Genomic DNA, 22,579 nt, shown 5'->3' on the forward strand with positions numbered 1-22,579 from the left:
TCCTCCTCCTCTTCCTCTTCCTCTTCCTCTTCCTCTTCCTCTTCCTCCTCCTCCTCCTCCTCCTCAGCCTCCTCCTCTTCCTCCTCTTCCTCCTCTTCCTCCTCTTCCTCCTCCTCCTCCTCCTCCTCAGCCTCATGTCCACATCAGAGTCAGATTAGCTCCATGCAAGGTCCTTAACTGGATGAGAGAGAGAATGAAGAAGAATGAGGAAGAGGAAGGTCCTTCATTTGAATACTTTCCATGAACACCTCCTTGTTGGAATCCTCTAATGCTGCATTTTACCAAGCTGGTGTTATTAAAACTGTTATTTAGAAAACATTCCTTATTGATGCAGATCCAGAAAACGTTCTAGGGCACATGACATGCTGACATAAAACTGGATTATAATTAATCTCCCTCCTCGATCGATGTGCTGCACAGAGGATTCAGGCCCTGATGGGGGGGCCTCTGATGGGGGGGGCCTCTGATGGGGGGGATCTCTGATGGGGGGGGGGGTCTCTGATGGGGGGGATCTCTGATGGGGGGGGGGGTCTCTGATGGGGGGGATCTCTGATGGGGGGGGGCTCTGATGGGGGGGATCTCTGATTGGGGGGGGGGTCTCTGATGGGGGGATCTCTGATGGGGGGGGATCTCTGATGGGGGGGATCTCTGATGGGGGGGATCTCTGATGGGGGGGGGCTCTGATGGGGGGGATCTCTGATGGGGGGGATCTCTGATTGGGGGGGGGGGTCTCTGATGGGGGGGGGTCTCTGATGGGGGGGATCTCTGATGGGGGGGATCTCTGATGGGGGGGGGGTCTCTGATGGGGGGGATCTCTGATTGGGGGGGGGGGGGGGGGGGCTCTGATGGGGGGGTCTTTCCTAATCACATGATGGAAAATGATCCAAAGAGAAAACAGGTTGAGAGGAGGATCACCTTCCATCCACGACCACTCCAGGACCTTTGAGACCCAGAACGGGTCTGGATGGATGGTTGGTGAGACATGGACCCAGAACCAGAAGAACTGAAGGAGATCTACAGGATGAACACAGACCGATGCTGGTAGAAGAACCAGATATAAAGACGAGAGAATGAGCCTGGTGAACTTGGTCCCTGAGGATGAGCAGATTCTCTATTAAAGAGCAGGAGCTGCAAATAGTCTTTCATTGATTGATTAAATGATTGATTGGAAAAGGAAGGGGCTAATTAAGGTTTATTGATGAGGGTAGTTTGTTCCCATTCTTTTGTGTTACCTGAACGCACCGTTAGAGCAAGTTGACCTGTGATTGGCTGAGAGTGGAGAAGGGGGCGGGGCAGGTGAGGTGTGTGTGTGTGTGTGTGTGTGTGTGTGTGTGTGTGTGTGTGTGTGTGTGTGTGTGTGTGTGTGTGTGTGTGTGTGTGTGTGTGTGTGTGTGTGTGTGTGTGTGTGTGTGTGTGTGTGTGTGTGTGTGTGTCAGTTGGGAGGAGCGGCGGTCCTGACATCCTGCTGGACGTTACTATAGTAACGCACAGTGACTTGGAGAAGTAACTTTAATCTGATTACTGGTTAGGAAAGAGTAACGCGTTAGATTACTCCTTACTGGAAAAAGTGGTCATATGAGAGTAAGGCATTACTAAGTAACACGCTACCGGCATCACAAGTCGTTTCCTGAAGTCGTTTTGATGGCGCAGTGACACGTATGCAGATCCACTTAAAGGCACAGCGCGCCATTGATTTCTCAGACGCTGGTAGTTTTGCAGTGCGGAGCCAAACAGACGACAGATTGAGACAAACCTTCTGGAGGAGAAAATCCCATTATATCTGAGACAGGAAGTCTGATTGTGGGTCGATGGTGTCGGAACCCAGTGACAAATGGAACATGTTGGGCAGTCGGGCCGCTCCAGTGTTCAGAGTCCCTGAACACACCATCTGACCGCATCTGCAGGTCGGCGCTGAGAGAGTGGGAGGGCTTCTCGGAGTCGGGAGGAGGCGTTTATTATTATGTTTAGTTACTCCTCCTGCTGGAGCTCCTGCTGCTGGAGCTCCTCCTGCTGGAGCTCCTCCTGCTGGAGCTCCTGCTGCTGGAGCTCCTGCTGCTGGAGCTCCTGCTGCTGGAGCTCCTCCTGCTGGAGCTCCTGCTGCTGGAGCTCCTCCTGCTGGAGCTCCTCCTGCTGGAGCTCCTGCTGCTGGAGCCTGGCCTGACCCTGTTCGGCTCAGCCCGGCCCGGCCCGGCCCTGCTCAGCTCAGCAGCAGCTTTATGCCTCCAGGAGAGGCACCATGTGGAGGCAGATGCAGTTGAACTCAATATGGTCCAGAAACGCCCTCCAACCATGCACATGGGTGACGGTGCAGCAGCGCAGCTGAGAAAAGTTATTTTTATCCGCTTCTATTAATAAGCTGTGATTCACTTTTCTTGTGTCTCTCTCCCCTCTTTGTTTTTCTGTTGATCTCATTCATCGCTCCTCTCGTTCCTCTTTCTCTCCGTTCTGCAGGAGAGGTGTTCGACTACCTGGTTGCACATGGGAGAATGAAGGAGAAGGAGGCCAGAGCTAAATTTAGACAGGTACCCAGCTTTCTCCCCCTGCAGTGTTCTGGTTTCTCACCTCTGCTTCCAACAGGCCGCCCTGCTCCGGCCGTCCTCTGGAGGGCGCTGCCAACACCGCTGGAAACCACACAAACGGCTCGCATAGTCCACGACAGTTACGTGAATAAATATGTTACCAGAAAGACGAACGTGAAGAAGAGGTTCAAAAACATCGACTGAAACCAAACTGATAGTAGAGCGACGATGTTTTTCTTGAAGAGATAAAAATTGTTGGTTAATAGCAGCAGAGCGAAAGAAACTAAGAGGAAGTCACATCAGTTAATGGAGGAAGATGCTCTATAATCTCATGTTAGAGGAGGAAGACGCCCTATAATCTCATGTTAGAGGAGGAAGACGCCCTATAATCTCATGTTAGAGGAGGAAGACGCCCTATAATCTCATGTTAGAGGAGGAAGACGCCCTATAATCTCATGTTAGAGGAGCAAGACGCCCTATAATCTCATGTTAGAGGAGGAAGACGCCCTATAATCTCATGTTAGAGGAGCAAGATGCTCTATAATCTCATGTTAGAGGAGCAAGATGCTCTATAATCTGATGTTAGATGGTGAGGTGCTCTATAATCTGGAAGATGCTCTATGATCTGATGTTGGAGGAGGGAGATGCTCTATAATGTGGATGTAACAGTGGGGGTGTGCTCTATAATCTAGAAGATGCTCTATGATCTGGTGTTGGAGAAGGAAGATGCTCTATAATCCGGTTGTTCGAGGAGGAAGATGCTCTATAATCCAAATGTTAGCGGAGGAAGATACACTATAATCTGATGTCAGAAGAGGGAGATGCTCTATAATCTAGATGTTAGAGGATGAAAATGCTCTATAATCCAGATGTTAGAAGAGGATGCTCTGTAATCTGATGTTAGAAGAGGACCGTGCTCTATAATCTGATGTTAGAGGAGGAGGATGCTCTATAATGTGGATGTAACAGTAGGAAGATGCTCTATAATCTAGAAAATGCCCTATGATCTGATGTTGGAGGAGGAAGATGCTCTATCCTGAGGATGTAACAGTAGGGGGATGCTCTATTATCTAGAAGATGCTCTATGATCTGCTGTTGGAGGAGGAACATGCTCTATAATCCGGTTGTTCGGGGAGGGAGATGCTCTATAATCCGGTTGTTCTGGGAGGGAGATGCTCTATGGTCCAAATGTTAGAAGAGGAAGGTGCTCTATAATCTGATGTTAAAGGAGGAAGATGCTCTGTAATCTGATGTTAGAGGAAGATGCTCTATAATCTGATGTTAGAAGAGGAAGGTGCTCATTAATCTGATGTTAGAGGAGGAAGGTGCTCTATAATCTGATGTTAGAAGAGGAAGGTGCTCTATAAACTGATGTTAAAGGAGGAAGATGCTCTATAATCTGATGTTAAAGGAGGAAGATGCTCTGTAATCTGATGTTAGAGGAAGATGCTCTATAATCTAGATGTTAGAAGAGGAAGGTGATCTATAATCTAATGTTAGAGGAGGAAGGTGCTCTATAATCTGATGTTAGAGGAGGAAGGTGCTCTATAATCTGATGTTAGAGGAGAAGATGCTCTATAATCTAGATGTTAGAAGAGGAAGGTGATCTATGATCTAATGTTAGAGGAGGAAGGTGCTCTATAATCTGATGTTAGAGGAGGAAGGTGCTCTATAATCTGATGTTAGAGGAGGAAGATGCTCTATAATCTAGATGTTAGAAGAGGAAGGTGATCTATAATCTAATGTTAGAGGAGGAAGGTGCTCTATAATCTGATGTTAGAGGAGGAAGATGCTCTATAATCTAATGTTGGTTCTTCTTGAAAGAAAAAGATATTTGAACCAAACAGAAGAAAAGATAAACTACCAACGAGCAGAAAGGGAATTTATTCACTCTTTAGACGTTCCGATGCTCATGAACTATAGTCGTACCTCTTGTATTTAGACGCTCATGAACTATAGTCGTACCTCTTGTATTTAGACGCTCATGAACTATAGTCGTACCTCTTGTATTTAGACGCTCATGAACTATAGTCGTACCTCTTGTATTTAGACGCTCATGAACTATAGTCGTACCTCTTGTATTTAGACGCTCATGAACTATAGTCGTACCTCTTGTATTTAGACGCTCATGAACTATAGTCGTACCTCTTGTATTTAGACGCTCATGAACTATAGTCGTACCTCTTGTATTTAGACGCTCATGAACTATAGTCGTACCTCTTGTATTTAGACGCTCATGAACTATAGTCGTACTTCTTGTATTTAGACGCTCATGAACTATAGTCGTACCTCTTGTATTTAGACGCTCATGAACTATAGTCGTACCTCTTGTATTTAGACGCTCATGAACTATAGTCGTACCTCTTGTATTTAGACGCTCATGAACTATAGTCGTACCTCTTGTATTTAGACGCTCATGAACTATAGTCGTACCTCTTGTATTTAGACGCTCATGAACTATAGTCGTACTTCTTGTATTTAGACGCTCATGAACTATAGTCGTACCTCTTGTATTTAGACGCTCTCCCTCCAGTGAAGAAATTTAGTGAAATAGTAACTGATCTCTTTGGGGTTTTCTTTTCGATTCTACTAATGCTGAGACGACAAAGAGGCAGAGCAGTTGCTGGTTTCATCTTAACGTTTATAGTTTGTAACAGCTGATGACAAACTCTCCTTCCACGCTTCTTTTTTAACAGAAATGTTTGTCAGAGAACAAATCCAGAGAAAGTTGCTTCAAAGTTCCTCTTTTTACTTTTAAACTTGAGTATTCTCTGACCTCTACTTGCCATGTCTGCATTTCTACTTCCTCAAACTTTCACAATACTGAGGTCCTGAGCTTTGCAGCCTTTGAGTAGTTTTGTATTGTTCAGAGTTTCTCAGGCCTCTGGTGTGTTTAGCCCCGCCCCCTCACTGTTTAATCCTTCCTGTTTTTGTCAACCGCATCCCTCCTGCACCACATCCTTCATGCGAACACGTTTCACCCTGCGCTCCTTCTCCCTGCAGATCGTCTCGGCGGTGCAGTACTGCCACCAGAAGCACATTGTTCACAGAGACCTCAAGGTGAGTCCAGCTGATCCAGATGTGAACCAGGAGACTTACAGGTGTGCAGCTTCGCTGAAGGCCTCAGGCCTTCTGGGGAATGTAGGAGCTCTCCAACAGGGCAAAGGCTGATGTTGTTAATATAAAAGTAATCTGCTGTCCAAACGGGGTTTCTAATCTCACTTGTCTGGAGCATGCACCTGTGGGATGAGCAGCAGAGTTCAGTTTCTGTTTTCCCAAGAAAAAGTTGCAGAATCTTGTCAAACGGATTTTTGGCAAAAGACATAGTTACAATAAATAAATTAACTTCCAAACACCGATGACTTTATTTCTTTTTGCCTACTATCTATGTGTACTGTAGGCGTCAACTAGTAACTAAATCCTGAAATATTTTATTTATGAAGTCAGGAACAATTTCCAGAAAAGCAAGTTTCTGAAAATGAAAATGAGCTGAGAGTGAAGTTCCATGGTCCTGAGGTCCTCGGTTCCCCTGCAGCGTCACCTGCAGTCTGACATCACGACAGGATAACTGAGAGTTTACCTGTTTGTACATCGGACAGCAAAATCCAAGGAAACCAAAGAACTCTTAGTCTTCAAACTTTTCTTTTTAAATGTGGAACTGCTGCTTTTTAGAAATAAATAAATAAATAAATAAATAAATTAGAAATGCATTTCAATCAGTACAACATGTTTGCTCTTCTGAGGCTAATGAGACGGGACTCACATCTAACAAACGGTTGCTGCGGTGCTGCGAGCCTTACTTCCACACACACACACACACACACACACACACACACACACACACACACACACACACACACACACACACACACACACACACACACACACACACACACACACACACACACACACACACACACACACACACACACCCCAGCCTGAATCATATGTCGGCATGCTGGGCTCACGTGCAGCACGTCTCATGTTGGAGTGAAAACGCACCAAGTTTCTCCGGCTTTGTCTTTAAAGAATATTAAAGAATAATAAAGCATAATAAAGCATAATAAAGAATAATAAAGAATAATAAAGAATAAAGGTCTAAATATTGATGCTCCCGTGTTTTGGCCTCGGCTTCAGTTGAAGTCACTCAGCTAAGAGAAGCGACTTGTTTCCTCTGAGGATCTTCATCAATGATGAAGGAGGGCAGAGCTTCTTCAGCATGCTGATGATCCGAGTGTCTGCTGCCATCCTCCTGGATCCCCCTGGATCCTCCTGGATCCCCCTGGATCCTCCTGGATCCCCCTGGATCCTCCTGGATCCCCCTCGATCCTCCTGGATCCTCCAGGCTCCCCCTGGATCCTCCTGGATCCCCCAGACTCCTCCAGGCTCCCCCTGGATCCTCCTGGATCCCCCAGACTCCCCCTGGATCCTCCTGGATCCCCCTGGATCCTCCAGGCTCCCCCTGGATATTCCTGGATCCCCCAGGCTCCTCCTGGATCCTCCATGCTCCCCCTGGATCATCCAGGCTCCTCCAGACTCCCCCTGGATCCTCCAGGATCCTCCTGGATCCCCCAGGCTCCCCCTGGTTCCTCCAGGCTCCCCCTGGATCCTCCTGGATCCCCCAGACTCCCCCTGGATCCTCCAGGTTCCCCCTGGATATTCCAGGCCTGCACCAACGTTGTGGGCCATTCTTGGGGAGGGTCAGTGTGAGTGCTGTTGCGGGTGTAGTCAGTGTGGTTGCGGGTGTAGTTGTGGGTGTAGTCAGTGTGGTCGCGGGTGAAGTTGCTGGCGTAGTTGCGGGTGTAGTTGCTGGTGAAGTTGCGGGTGTAGTTGCTGGTGAAGTTGTGGGTGTAGTCAGTGTGGTCGCGGGTGAAGTTGCTGGCGTAGTTGCGGGTGTAGTTGCTGGTGAAGTTGCGGGTGTAGTCAGTGTGGTCGCGGGTGTAGTTGTGGGTGTAGTTACTGGTGAAGTTGCGGGTGTAGTTGTGGGTGTAGTCAGTGTAGTTGCTGGTGTAGTTGTGGGTGTAGTTGCTGGTGTAGTTGCTGGTGTAGTTGCGGGTGAAGTTGCGGGTGTAGTCAGTGTAGTTGTGGGTGTAGTTGCTGGTGTAGTTGCGGGTGTAGTTGCGGGTGTAGTTGCGGGTGTAGTTGCGGGTGTAGTTGCGGGTGTAGTTACTGGTGTAGTTGTGGGTGTAGTTACTGGTGTAGTTGCTGGTGTAGTTGCGGGTGAAGTTGTGGGTGTAGTCAGTGTAGTTGCGGGTGTAGTTACTGGTGTAGTTGCTGGTGTAGTTGCGGGTGAAGTTGTGGGTGAAGTTGTGGGTGTAGTTGTGGGTGTAGTCAGTGTAGTTGCGGGTGTAGTTACTGGTGTAGTTGCTGGTGTAGTTGTGGGTGAAGTTGTGGGTGAAGTTGTGGGTGTAGTTGTGGGTGTAGTCAGTGTAGTTGCGGGTGTAGTTGTGGGTGTAGTTACTGGTGTAGTTGCTGGTGTAGTTGCGGGTGAAGTTGTGGGTGTAGTCAGTGTAGTTGCGGGTGTAGTTGCTGGTGTAGTTGCGGGTGTAGTTGTGGGTGTAGTTGCTGGTGTAGTTGCGGGTGTAGTTGCTGGTGTAGTTGCTGGTGTAGTTGTGGGTGTAGTTGCTGGTGTAGTTGCGGGTGTAGTTGTGGGTGTAGTCAGTGTAGTTGCGGGTGTAGTTGCTGGTGTAGTTGCGGGTGTAGTTGTGGGTGTAGTCAGTGTAGTTGCGGGTGTAGTTGTGGGTGTAGTCAGTGTAGTTGCGGGTGTAGTTGTGGGTGTAGTTGTGGGTGTAGTTGCGGGTGTAGTTGCGGGTGTAGTTGCTGGTGTAGTTGCGGGTGTAGTTGCGGGTGTAGTTGTGGGTGTAGTTGCGGGTGTAGTTGTGGGTGTAGTTGCTGGTGTAGTTGTGGGTGTAGTTTCCCCCCCTCATACAGCTGAAGGTCTTCAGCTTCCCTCAGCCAAGCAGAACAAAGTTCCAGATTTAAGACCAAGAATTAGTTGATCTTTTCTCTCCTGGATTAACTTTACTCTTCAGTAACTGACTCTGGTTGCTGCATTAACCAGCTACTAACTATTTACACTCATTTACACTCTTCAGCCCATGATTGTATTGAACACATCTTTTCTAGAGATGTGAAGGATAAAAATGCGTTTCTGGCCAAACAGCAATAGATAAAGTTTTTCAGTATATTATATAAAACAGGCGTTCTGGTTCTATAAAAGAAAAAAGCTCTTCATAGCGAGAAGACAACAGAGGAAGTCATTCAAGTGTTCACTGCTTTTCCAGAGATATAAATGATCTCAGTGTTCTCAGCTTTTCTGGAAGGATAAAGAGGAAAAAAGACTTTTATTCAGAAAGAACCATGGGAAGTAATACTAGTAGTACTACTGTGAGTGATGAGAGCTTGTCCTCACTGGGAGATCAAGACTTGTTTTTGTTTTCAGGCGGAGAACCTGCTGCTCGACGCCGATATGAATATCAAGATCGCCGACTTTGGCTTCAGTAACGAGTTCACTCTGGGAAACAAGCTGGACACGTTCTGCGGCTCGCCGCCGTACGCCGCGCCCGAACTCTTCCAGGGGAAGAAGTACGACGGGCCCGAGGTGGACGTCTGGAGTCTGGGCGTCATCCTGTACACGCTGGTCAGCGGGTCGCTGCCCTTCGACGGACAGAACCTCAAGGTGGGACCAGGACAGGAAGTCAGTGGAGATCACAGACACGTCACATTAAACAATAAAAGATCATTTCTCTTTATCTGGAGACTTTTCGTCTGAACTTTTAGTTCAATGAGGTCAAACTGAAACTTTTACTGTCACATTTCATCATTTGTAGCCACTTTTCTGGGGAATACTTTTCCTTTACAGTTTTCCAATATTTGACATGTTTTTTAAATGTATAAGTTAGTATCCTGGTTAGGGTTAGGGTTAGTGGGTTAGGGTTAGTGCTGATTAGGGTTAGGGTTAGTGGTGATTAGGATTAGTAGTGATTAGGATTAGTGGGTTAGGGTTAGTGGTGATTAGGGTTAGTGGTGATTAGGGTTAGGGTTAGTGGGTTAGGGTTAGTGCTGATTAGGGTTAGGGTTAGTGGTGATTAGGATTAGTGGGTTAGGGTTAGTGGTGATTAGGGTTAGTGGTGATTAGGGTTAGGGTTAGTGGGTTAGGGTTAGTGGTGATTAGGGTTAGGGTTAGTGGGTTAGGGTTAGTGGTGATTAGGGTTAGGGTTAGCGGTGATTAGGATTAGTGGGTTAGGGTTAGTGGTGATTAGGGTTAGGGTTAGTGGGTTAGGGTTAGTGGTGATTAGGGTTAGGGTTAGTGGGTTAGGGTTAGTGGTGATTAGGGTTAGTGGGTTAGGGTTAGTGGGTTAGGGTTAGGGTTAGGGTTAGTGGGTTAGGGTTAGGGTTAGGGTTAGTGGTGATTAGGGTTAGTGGGTTAGGGTTAGGGTTAGCGGTGATTAGGATTAGTGGGTTAGGGTTAGTGGGTTAGGGTTAGGGTTAGTGGTGATTTTCTAGTAATGAGGGACATTTCATGTTATTTCCTGATAATCTCTCGTTATTAGAAAAGGATCACGAATCATCTAACAGATCTTTACTCAACATGTGACGTAGTAGTACTTATACAGAGTACTGATATGAGTATTTAATAGATTATTTACATTTCTCAGAATGACTTAATTTCTATATATTGTGTTCATTTTCTTTGTTAGAATATTGTATGATGATCGTGGTGAATCATGGAACTAAACAGTTTAATACTTGTTTTAGTGTCTTTAATTTGGCCTGTTTGCAGTCATTAGAAGAAGATGTATGTCCTTTATTATGAAACGTGATGGAGCCACTCACTTCACTTATAAACTCCTTTACATGACCTGAAGCATCTTCCTGAAGCACAAGCTCGTGGTGCGTTCACTGACCCATTGACTCCTCTCAAAGCAGAGGGAACCAGAAGTGTGCAGCTCTCAGCACTGGTTCCTCCCTTCCTTTCTTCTGGTATTTGATCCTCTCCCACCTCCTCCGCTCTCTTCTGCAGGAGCTGCGGGAGCGTGTGCTCCGAGGAAAGTACCGCATCCCCTTCTACATGTCCACGGACTGCGAGAACCTCCTCAAACGCTTCCTGGTGCTGAACCCGACCAAGCGGGGGACTCTCGAGGTGAGGGAGGACGCTGAAAATGTAAATATACCTCTCAGTTCTTTACGCCACCCCCCCGCCCCCCCCACCCGCCCGGCACGTCGGCACCATCGGAGAATGCCATCCATCCACAACCACCTCCTCCTCTGTCCCCGCATCTTCCTCACTGCATCGTCTCCCGTGACGCTCTCGGTGTCCTGTCTTCTGCAGCCCGGCTGCACTCTGCTCCTCCTCCTCCTCCTCCTCCTCCTCCTCCTCCTCCTCCTCCTCCTCCTCCTCCTCCTCCTCCTCCTCGCTGCCCTGAATAATGCATCCTCCTCCTCCTGTGGTCCCAGAGCTTGTGCTCACTGAGGGTGGAGGATCACAGCTTGTGTCCCAGTGAGCGTTGCTTCTTCATGTCTTCATGTAGTGAAACCACATCGTCCTCAACACTGAATGCTGGTCAATAGATTTTTCCAACCTGAAGCCAACATTTCTGACACAAAATGATCAAAATGCAGCAGCAATAAAGCGTCTTTTGATCCGTCTCAAATTGTTGTTGATGAAACTATAGAAACGGCACATTTCAGGAAGAGTCCAACTAAATACAATTAAATACAAAAAGAGCAAAACATTGAAAGATTAAGAAAAACCTCCTGGAAAAGTAAGAATTGGACGAAAAATGAGAAAAAACATGGAACTGAAATTATTGAGAAAATGTTTTAAAAATTAGTTTAAAGATGCTAAGTGAAGATGAATCATAAAATATGTAAAGGCAATGCTGAATTAGTCTAAATGTTGAGCAAAAACTCAATTATGTATATATACCGTATTTTCCGGACGATTAAGGACACCTGGATATAAACCACACCGGCAAAATTTAAAATGAAATAAAAAAGTACATAAATAGGCCGTACTTGACTAAAAACTGCAGGTGTGTGTGGGTGTGTGTGTGTGTGGGTGTGTGGGTGTGTGTGTGTGTGTGGGTGTGTGGGTGTGTGTGGGTGTGTGTGTGTGTGTGAGGGTGTGTGGGTGGGTGGGTGGGTGGGGGTGTGTGTGTGTGTGTGTGTTATTTGCTGATTGTGATTCTGAGGAGGAACCTTTTTCAGCCAGCAGCAGGCAGCTTTACGTGATGCACCTGAACGCATCACTCACAACCGTCAGCTGCTGGAGCTCTGGACCACGGAGAGCAGCACAAGACGAGGGCACCAAGAGACGAAATGTCACTCTTAGGGCAAGTTTTGGAGAAGCAGAGGCTCAAAACAGCACGTATCTACATGCAGAAGTAGAATCTGGCAGTATGAAGCCAGTTAACCCGTAAAAATCTGTAAATTAGCCGCGTCATTTTATAAGCCTCAGAGTTCAAAGTGTGTGAAAAAAGTAGCAGCTTATAGTCCGGAAATTACAGTATATTTTTCAATTTCATTCACAAACTGCATGAAAAAAACAACTTTAAATCCTTTAAGGTACTGCCTAATTGTCCTGACTCAAGGAAATCAAATCCACCTTTTCTTCAAGTTAATATTGACAATTTAAAGATGTTTGATTCCTTTGTGATGAAATGTGGTCTTCAGACAAACTCCCTTTTAACAGTGTTTCACAGATCTGTCACAACGTGTCTTAGTTTTACACTCGAGCTCCGATCTGATCACCCACACATGACAAACATCCACCGTGTCTTTAAACGCCTCTCAGACGGTGCCGAGAGAACAAATCTGAGTGCAGCTTTTTTTACTTCTATCCTAAAAACACATCCAACAAAAGGAGAAGCCGAACTGAATGAAGTGACAAGTAAATAACTGTTTAGTTAAAAATGTCACGGTCACTTCCCTCCGAACAAAGTCTGTCTGAGATGGCAGAGCCAGAAAACAGCCGACGGATCCCAGTGGAACATTTCCAGCGTTTCTACTGTTTGGACTTGTTACCCCAGCTGGTGTGTGCGCTGCGAGGACACCGCCAACTGTTCCACCGATCAATCAAAGTGTTAATGATCAGCAGAGAACCACTCACACATAAAACACCACCTCGTCTTCTCTGAAGGAAATACTCCACATGAAGTAGCCTGTTGAATCCCAGAGACGCTTTCCGTTCTCACATTTCCTCTCCGTGTTTGCTCAAGTTATTTTAAACTCGGAGGTGAATGAGAGTGAGCGCCGCCGGCTCGGCTGTGAGGGTCACATCTGCTGGTGTCAGAAGCCTCATGAGTGACCTGGATTACAGCCGCTGCATCGGAGCGTGGTAATTAGTTTGACTGGGCCGGCTGGAGCCCCAGACACTGATTGATCGGCCGCAAATTAAAAAAGGTGCCAACAAATGAGATGCAGCACTACTCAATAATCATGTCAAAACGGCAGCTAGAGCCCCACGGTTTGATCTGTGGACATTTAATACATTCAGAATGAGTTTACACAAGTTGAAAGAAGATGCAGTCTGACAGTTTGGAGAATATCGGGTGGTTGATTTTGATGTTGATGATGCTGATGAAGATGTGGCCTGACAAACATTGTCAGAGCGGTCCTTGAACGCTTCTTCAAAATCTCTAAAATCAGAGATGACCGACACTCTGAGCAGTCCCTGAACGCCTCGCAGGAGCCAGTGTTGCTGTCTGACTGTTCAGCATCAAAACACAGTCAAGACTCAACTGATTCATTTCCTATAAAAGAAACGCTCAAAATCGATGAAACCACAGATTTAATGGGTATTGTTTAATGGTGTTAACATGTTACTTCATTCAAGTCTGTAAAGCTGAAGTATTTTGTTCAATGTGTTTTAATGTCAGTAAATGATGGTTGAATAATGACAAAATGCTGATATCTGTGCTTTTAAATCCCAGTGAGGCTGCTGTTCCTTGTTTGATTATTGATGATGCCCACACACTTTATTTCTTTGAATGTGATTTTGAATCCCCAATATCAGGAAAGCCCCACAGTCTGCTCTGTCCTTGAACGCCACAGACGGTACACTGACTGCTGCTAGGCTCACTACTCAAACTGAGTAAACACAGTTCAGACTCTCAGCAGCTCTCAGCAGAGCAACTTTCGGAAAAACAAAGGAAAAAATTGTATTTAAGTCACATTCAGGCTCATTTACTGCTAAAGATTCTCCAGTTGTGATTGATATTGTTAGTTGAATGTCTTAACGTACTGTGATCATATCAACATCACATATCTCATACACATCAGGCAAAGTTAAAGTCACACCCCCGGTGGAGGAATGCACCACATTTTTAAAACCACTGCTGGAAAGCGGGTTTTTCTCGGCGTTCAGCATCTAACTGTGACTCTGTCTTGCAGCAAATCATGAAGGATCGATGGATCAACGCAGGATTCGAGGAGGACGAGCTCAAGCCTTACACTGAACCCGAGCTGGACATCACGGACCAGAAGAGAATAGGTACAGTGAAATGTTCCTGAACTGGAAAGCGGCTCTGAAGCCGAGTCGGCTCAGCTATATGACTTCGGAGTTATCTGAGCATCAAGCCTCTAAAAGATGCTGCAGTGTCGTCCAGAAAGTGCTGGCTTTGCTTTTTCTCCATTAATTGCTGTAGAAACTTGATCTGAGGACGTAGGAGGCGGGGAGCATTCGTTAAAGAGGCATATCTCGTTATTTCAGAGCTTTGAAAGAAAAGATGAAACGTGATGATGAATAAATAAAGGAGAGGTGCATGTGAAGGGAGGAGGAGGATGAAGAGGCTCTTACATCAGAGCAGCTGGGATTGGCTATCGGCGCACGTGTCGGTACGAACTCCCGGTCACTGAGGAGCAGTGCAAAGAGGCAGGGAGACGGGTTTTCATGGTTCTGAGGAATCCCTCGCTGTGGAATAATAAATGTGAAACTGGGTGTCGCCGAATGGAAACCATTTGAGAGGAGAGGGCGAAGTCAGGACTTGTGCTCGCAGCCAGGGAATCATCAAACTCAGTCCCACTCAGATCAAACCGTCATGGACTGAAAAGAAAGTCATGATGAAACCATGTGAAGTCCAGAAACACAGGAAACCTTCTCCTTCTGGGATAGCTGCTCCTCTAACTGCAGGCCAAACTCTTCTCTTCCACTGCTATTGTACACAAGCACAGGAGGAGGCAGGATGTTGTGACTTTTTGCAGAATGTTTGGTCGTCTTGTGAAGTAATTTATGCTGAAAATATGAAAAATATTCATTCAGCCTCTGGTGTGATTGTCTGATCCACTCTAACCCGTTGCTCTGCATTGATTTTCTCACCCATAGTAATGTGTTGAATCATTTCCAGTAACTAGAAGTGAGTTATTTAAAGAATCATGTTTAGCATGTAGCGTTGCTGGTGTGAGTCCTGAAACTACCTGACAAAGGTCTTTTCTTAAAAGGTGTTGAAGTCAGACTGGCGCTCCTCCAGCGCTGCGTTTCTATTTCTAGTTTCCGTTCAGAGATGTCAGCGCTCTTCTGTTCACTATCAGGAAGCATCAAAGCTCTTTTTTTCAAAAATGTACCTGAACAAAGCTTGGAGGAACGTTTACGTAACCGACCTCATCTGCGTGTGAAAAGTCACACAGCAGATAAATCCGAGTCTGCTGCATGTCGCTTTGTTTTTATATATCAAAAAGATCCATAGCGGCTTCTGAAAATGTCCTTTGAGCTGCAGAGCGACGCCTGAGAGGAGGCCGATCCATCGGCCTGTTTCCTGGTGTGTCCTCCTGCTATTTCACATTAAATCCCTCCTTCTCAGAGACTTTTTATTGGTTTTACAAGGATTTGTCACATCTGCCAGAGGTGATTTCTGCATGTGGGCAAGGAGAGATTTAATTTGGCCGAATTAAAGACATCCGTTGCCAAAGAACCAGCAAAGGGAGGCGGCTAACCCCGTGGATATAAAGACATTAGAGCAGCTTTCAGATGACAGTTTGACTGTGACGTGACCATCAGACCACCGTCACCACCAATCTCTTCAATCCTGCAGGGGTTCTCACAAAGTTTCTTTGAACTCTTGGAAAGTTTTACAAGTTTGAAAATGAGAAATGCCTGCATACTAGACAAAGAAGAAATCTGAGCAGTCTTCATCAGGAAGTTTTCTCTGCTGTTGGTTTGTTGTGGACAGATGCTGATAGAAACGGGCAGGCGAACAGATAAAGACAAGAGGATTCTCCACTTCTTCATCAAAATGTTTCTTTAAATACAACATTGGCTCCCTGGGAGACACTTCAACCCCGCAGTGATGGCTTAGCTCCATTGTCAATTAGATTTTTAATCTTGAGACCTTCAGTTTCCAAAAAACTACCACCAATTCTTCTTCACTATGTTGTTGTCGACAAATTAACAATCTCAAATTTTAGTCCTTTCCCCCGTGGAGCTCCCATGGTTGCATGAACAAAAAGATGTGGATGTCTTTCTGGTGTTCATGGTAAACTTTACTGAAACGTTAAGTGAAGACGGTGCCTGAAATGTCTGCCAGGGAACTCGGACACCAGCTGGTTCTTTGACAGGAAACAGGAGCGTCGCCGGTTCTGGTGCCGTCACCTCCATCAGAATCAGTCCTCTGAAACATTCAGGTTAAAGCTTTATCTCCATCACCAGGACAGGATTTCTGTCATTTGGAAACGGAGCTGGTGTCTTTAGTGGGACAGTTCATGTCGCCATAACACTGATCAACGTCTGGATGATGGCGGAGGTTTACTCCATCGGTCTTTGTGAAACTCGCTCCAGGTTTACTGTGAGACATCCACCCACTGAGGTTAGAGGTCAATGATAGCCTGCAGTGAGAAACCACTGGAGCTTCAAGCAGAGGAAACAGGAAACGGAGTGTTTCTGCTGAAAACCTGGTGGATTGGTTAACCTTTCAGGACGTTCTTCACTTTGAAGGTTCATGATTTTGAAAGAACTCTGGACAGACTTGTTGGCCAGAACAAAGCATACTTTTCATCTTGAGAGCAGCTGTGGCTCAGTTCGTGGCTTTCAGGTTCAATCCTTCATCTGTCCACATGCCAAAGTGTCCTTGAGCCCAACGTCCCAATGGATGGACCGAGCTCCTGGCATGGCGGTGTGAAGGTGACTTGGCATGTCTTCAGGGATTCACTTGGGTCTGGTTAAATCAGTGGGGAAAAGCATTTACTTTGCTATAAGCCTATGAGATCGTTTGTTTTTATGAAGCTGTTGCTCTTCTGGAAGTCACTTGGTAGAGTGGGTCGTCTTTCAGTCGTCGTCATGATTTAAAATGTCTGACAATTGCCTCCAATAAGGGTTGAGCATTAGAGCCGTTATTTGTATGCGGGTTGTAAGTAAAGTCCAAAGATATCCTTGTATTTCAATATAGAGAAACTTATTTCCATCTGATGTTATAGCGGAATTATTGGCGTTACTTCTTACTTTAAAATACTAAAAGAAATGTTTGGTTTCTTAAAAAAACCAAAAGAATGTATTTTTGTCCTGTTGAAAGTTTGATCAGAAGTCACTGCAGAGCTGCTCCTTCACAAGGAAATTCAATCAAATATAAACTGTCAATCAATCAAGCTGACTGTTTTAACCATTTTAGTTAAGGGTCAGGCAGAAGCAGTGTGCTTCTACTTTCACAGTCAAACATCAGTCCAGAACCCTGGACTACAAACCTGATCAACATATCCAGGTTCTCTGTTCCCTGGTTAACTTATCCAGACGATAATGGTGATCCTGATCACCCTTCCTACCAAGCAGGTTCTCAACTCACTAGTTCAATCCAGACCGGGTGTGAGCGTTCACATGAAAGGGGCGGAGCTTGCAGCGTCTGACCAATCACACACAGAGAAACCCTGCAGAGCAGTTTACAGATTACTGAAGGAGCAGTTAATCTCTTAGATTAAGAAGAATTCCAACCCATCCAGCAGCTCAAAGCAACACTGCTGCTGCAGCCAGAACCAGAACCTTCCTGACTTGGTGAGATTAGAGCAGATTAATGGATCAGTGATATAAAGGAACAGCACTGTGATCACTCAGTTCCACTTTATTCCAGCAGAACTTCCTCACTGCTCTTCTTTTACTTTAGGTTCTCCATCACTGGTTCTGAGGCGGAGGTTCTCTTGTGTTTCCTGTTGGAATATTAATTCATCACCATGACGACAGGAGGAGTTCTGCTTCTATAAATTCATGGTTCTGCAGTTCTGTCAGGTGTGATCATGAACCTCATTATTCCAGATAAACAGACCTGGAACAAGTCAAGAACCAGAACCAGAACCTCCTTCAGAGCCTCAGAGACCAGGATTTATTTTATTATGTCAGAAAGATTGTTCTAGATTAATTTCTCCTCTCCTCTCTGCTGAAACTCAGAGCTGAACCTGCCCACCAATCACCATCATTTAAGAATGGGCGGGGCATTTCCCAAGAGATCTGATTGGTCAGGAGGCGGAGCTCTGACCTCTTATCCAGAACATAACCTGCTCTGGAGCAGGTTAGACTTTCAGTTACCATGTGATTTATCCTGGTGAGAAGTGAGCGAGAGTCATAGTACAGAATACCAGAGTTAATCCTGAAGTTACCTGGATAAGAGAAAACCAGAGTTAATCCTGAAGTTACCTGGATAAGAGAAAACCAGAGTTAATCCTGAAGTTATCTGGATAAGAGAAAACCAGAGTTAATCCTGAAGTTATCTGGATAAGAGAAAACCCAGTTTCGTAGTACCAGGCCACAGGAGTGATGGACGCTCTGTCCTGTTTGTGCAGATGTGATGGTGGGGATGGGCTACAACCTGGAGAAGATCCAGGAGTCTCTGGCCAAGATGAAGTACGACGAGATCACAGCCACGTACCTGCTGCTGGGACGAAAGGCCTCCGAGGTACAGACACTGCACGCCATGCTATGCTATGCTAGGCTACGCCATACTATACTATACTATACTATACTATACTATACTATACAACACAACACATCCACCTGCTGCTGGGACGAAAGGCTTCCGAGGTAGACACTGCACGCCATACTATACTATACTTATACTTATACTATACTGCACATCCACCTGCTGCTGGGACGAAAGACCTCCAAGGTACAGACACTGCACTCCATGCTATACTATACTATACCATAAACCTGCTGCTGGGATGAAAGACCTCTGAGGTAGACACTCCACACTATGCCGCATCATTTTCCAGTACGCTATACCACGCCACACTATGCTACACTATACTATGCCACACTGTACTGTACTACACTATGCCACGCTACACTACACCACACCACAGCAGATCTCAGTCCTCCTGGAGCCAGCCCATCAAAGTTTGACTGTGAATGACTTGACATAAATGTTGTATTTAGAGGACACTTGGTCAGCCGGCTGCTGCAGTTAGAATTCCCTGGGAGGCTCCTGCTGCTGCCGGAGCCTTGGCAGGGAGTGAAGTACAGGTGCAAGGGATGATGGGAAGATTCATTGTGCTCCTGTAGGGAGTCTGAGGGAGGCAACATGCTCGGAAAGGAAAACGCCAGGAAGAAGATTTAAAGAGAGTAAAGCTGCTCTAGAGCAGATGTCAGTGACTTAGAGAAGCACCTCAATCAAATCTATTTATAAGTTTTATGATAAAGACCCAAATGATTGATGGAAACATTAAAAGGTAAAAACATACATGCAGACGCATATATATGTGTGCATGTATATATATATATATATATATATATGTATATGTATATGCACACACGCACACAAATATCCAGATCAGTAGAAACCTTGCATATGTTTTCATATGTATATATATGTATTTACAGTATGCAGTGGGGATCGAAAGTTTGGGCATCCCCGAGTCAAAATCTGTATAAATGTGAATAATGAAGCTGAAAAACTCTCCAAAAGGCATCAAATTACAGATGAGACACTCCCATAACATGTAAAAAAAAAAAGGGTTTTATTTCCATCGTTTACATTTTCGAAATAACAGAAAAGGAAAAAGGCCCGTACAGAAGTCTCGGCACCATATAGACTTAATAGCTTGTAGTGCCCCATTTGGAAAACTGAGACCTGAATGAACCTGACAGGGTCATGGCTCGTTCTCAATCATCGTGAGGAAAGACCAGGTGATGTAAATTTCCAAGGTTTTTAAATCCCACACTCATCTGACCTTGCCCCAACAATCCAGCACCATGGGTTCCTGTAAGCAGTGGCCTACAACTCTGAAACTGAAAAGAATTGATGCTCACAAAGCAGAAGGCTGTGAGAAGTTAGCAAAGCGTTTCCAGGTGCCAGTTTCCTCTGTTCAGAATGTGATGAAGAAATGGAAGTCAACAGGAACAGTGGAGGTCTGGAAGACCAAGAACCATATCAAACAGAACAGCTGGCAGGATTCTGAGAAAAGCAAGTCAGAACCCACGTTTGATTGCACGATCCCTCCAGGAAGCTCTGGCACACACTGGAGTGGTGGTACACTATTCAAGTATAAAGAGATACCTGTACAAATAAGGTCTTCATGGATGAGTCATCAGAAGAAAAGCTCTCCTACGTCTTCACCACAAAAAGCAGCGTTTGAAGTTTGCTAAAGAACATGTGGAGAAGCCTGAGGCCTTCTGGAAACAAGTCCTGTGGACTGATGAGCTAAAAATAGAACTTTCTGGCCAGAATGAGCAAAAGTACGTTTGGAGAAGAAAGGAAGCAGAATGTCATGAAAGGAACATCTGTCCAGCTGTTGAGCATAGAGGGGGATCCATCTTGCTTTGGGGTTGTGTAGCAGCCAGTGGCACAGGGAACGTTTCACAGCTAGAAGGAAGAATGGATTTAATGAAATTCCAGCAAATTCTGGACACTAACTTGATGCCGTCTGTGAAAAAGCTGAAGTTAAGGAGAGAACAGCTTTTACAAATGGCTCATGATCCTAAACACGCCTCAGAATCCACCAGGGATTACATCAAGAGGTGCAGGCTGAAGGTTTTGGGCTAAAACCAAACAAACATGTAAAAACTAGATGAATAAGTGACACGGGAGTGTTTGAGTGTGTGATGTGCTCTCCCACCCTCAGCTGGAGCCCAGCGAGTCGGCCTCCAGCAGCAACTTGTCTCTGGCCAAACCTCGACCCAACAGCGAGCTGAACGGACAGTCGCCCTCCCACCTCAAAGTCCAGAGGAGCGTCTCCTCCAACCACAAGCAGAGACGCTACAGTGAGCAAGGTGAGGAGGCACACACACACACACACACACACACACACACACACACACACACACACACACACACACACACACACACACACACACACACACACACACACACACACACACACACACACACACACACACAAACACTGGAGTAAAAGCAAAAGCAGCTCAGTGCTGCACTGAATTTCACAGCTTTTCTCCAGATAGACGGAGCAGAAAGGAATGTGGTTCTGATGATGTGTGTGAACTGTGAGCGGTACCCTCAGCTCTGTCCGCCTCCGTGGTCACATGGCGGAGGTACTTTAGCTTCTCCAGCTCGCTGGTGACTGCGGTGATAGAACACTTTGTCAATAACCTTCATTAGTCCTGTCAGGAACACGGAGCCTTTCCTTCACACTCCATATGGAGCCATTCACAAAGGGTCGATTTTTAGGACAACTATGATATTTGCGGCCTGCTTGTACCATGAGTTCTTCTGTTTATTGTTGAATTAATGATTTAAAAAGTCCAATGCCACGAGCACTGAACAGATTCATGCTTCAGTTTTGGGTCACTAATCACTTAGCTTTACTTAACGTGTTTGAGGTCATTATTTTACATGTTTTCACACCCTTAATTAGTTTTAATGTGATGTTAATTGTGTGATGCTGTGAGTCACTATCAGTTCTTTCTCTCTCTAAATGCAGGTCGTCTCATTTTAGACCTGGAACCCTTAAAGTTTCTAAATACTTTGCAGTTGCCGGAGGTACAAACAGAGTCCTTGAGTCATGCGCTCACATCTGTCTGTGTTTTTCCTGTTTTCTTCTCGGCAGTGGGTCAGAACGTCCCCCCGGGGATGGCTCATCCAAAGAGGAGTCAGACCACCACGGCGGAGAACGGCTCCAAGGAGGACGGCGGTGTGCAGCTCCGCAAACCCAGCACCCCGGGCAGCCGCGGAGCTCCGCCCTCCAGCCCCCTGCTGGGGAATGCCAACAACCCCAACAAGGCCGACATCCCCGACCGCAGGAAGGGAGCTGCCACCGGCCCCAGCGTGAGTCTTCCACACTTTAAAACACCGAAAATGTATTTATATTTAACGATTCTAACTTAACATGCAACCGTTACTGCCGTAACGTTTCTACTTCAGCCTCCTTGCCAGAGGGGCGGAGCTCGCTGGTGGTCAAGTTCTCCGCTGAGACTCTTATTATTCTTCAGTTTCAGCCAGAGTTTACTTCCTTTAAATACAGTGTCTTTATAAACCACTTTACAATAATCTGGCCTTTTTCGATTGAGAGCGCTCCCTGGTGGTGAAAATGATTGTACTTTTAAACAGCTAGTGAACAGAGAGCTTTTATAAGGACAACACTTTAACACTTGTAAACAAATACAAGCAGAAGCTTCATCCGTCTCTTTTAGAAAGTTCCTGGGTTTTGTTGCTGCTTTCCTGGAAATGAGTTTAAGTTTAGTGGAACTAAACCTCAGGTAGATTCTCTCCAACTTATCAATCCTCTCTCTAAGCTTTTTAGAATTGTGCCTCAAAAAAGACTTTCAAAATAAACTGTGTGCTTTTTAAGTTCACATTAAATATGATCACATCTCAACATTTATAAACATTAACAAACCTGGACACATTTTTGTTTGTGTGATTTAAAGATAATTATAATGGAGGAAGTTGAACCTGCAACTTTTCAGCCAAATTTCTCCTTTCAAACATTAAAATAGAAGAGAAGTGACAGAGTTAATAATCAAACTCGTCTCCATCACGACGTCTGATGAACACCAGAACTAACCAGAAGGGACTTTATCCAACCAGCAGGTTTGCAAACGAACAAATTAAAAGTGGCCCAAGTCTCGAAGGTCAAACGACCTGATGGGTTGAATTAGTTGTTTTGCGTTTGTAGGGCTGCATTTA

The 22,579-nt window shown here is 45.6% G+C and overlaps 1 protein-coding gene across 17 annotated transcripts in view; it reads left to right on the top strand.

Annotated features, from left to right (window-relative positions):
* Nucleotides 1–22,579, top strand: part of mark3a (MAP/microtubule affinity-regulating kinase 3a) — a 65,539-nt gene that overhangs the window by 25,082 nt on the left and 17,878 nt on the right. For 9 of the 17 annotated variants that reach the window (XM_080479617.1, XM_080479631.1, XM_080479629.1 and 6 more), the window contains exons 6-13: nt 2,452–2,522; nt 5,523–5,579; nt 8,962–9,198; nt 10,543–10,683; nt 13,914–14,013; nt 18,279–18,391; nt 20,556–20,703; nt 21,501–21,718. In XM_080479617.1, coding sequence (XP_080335743.1) covers nt 2,452–2,522; nt 5,523–5,579; nt 8,962–9,198; nt 10,543–10,683; nt 13,914–14,013; nt 18,279–18,391; nt 20,556–20,703; nt 21,501–21,718 — 1,085 coding nt within the window. The remainder of the gene's footprint in view (nt 1–2,451; nt 2,523–5,522; nt 5,580–8,961; nt 9,199–10,542; nt 10,684–13,913; nt 14,014–18,278; nt 18,392–20,555; nt 20,704–21,500; nt 21,719–22,579) is intronic. The other 8 variants (XM_080479627.1, XM_080479624.1, XM_080479632.1 and 5 more) reach the window with 1 other exon arrangement.

The sequence above is a fragment of the Lipophrys pholis genome, assembly GCF_963383615.2.
Source record: "Lipophrys pholis genome assembly, chromosome: 14".
Taxonomy (NCBI): Eukaryota; Metazoa; Chordata; class Actinopteri; order Blenniiformes; family Blenniidae; genus Lipophrys; species Lipophrys pholis.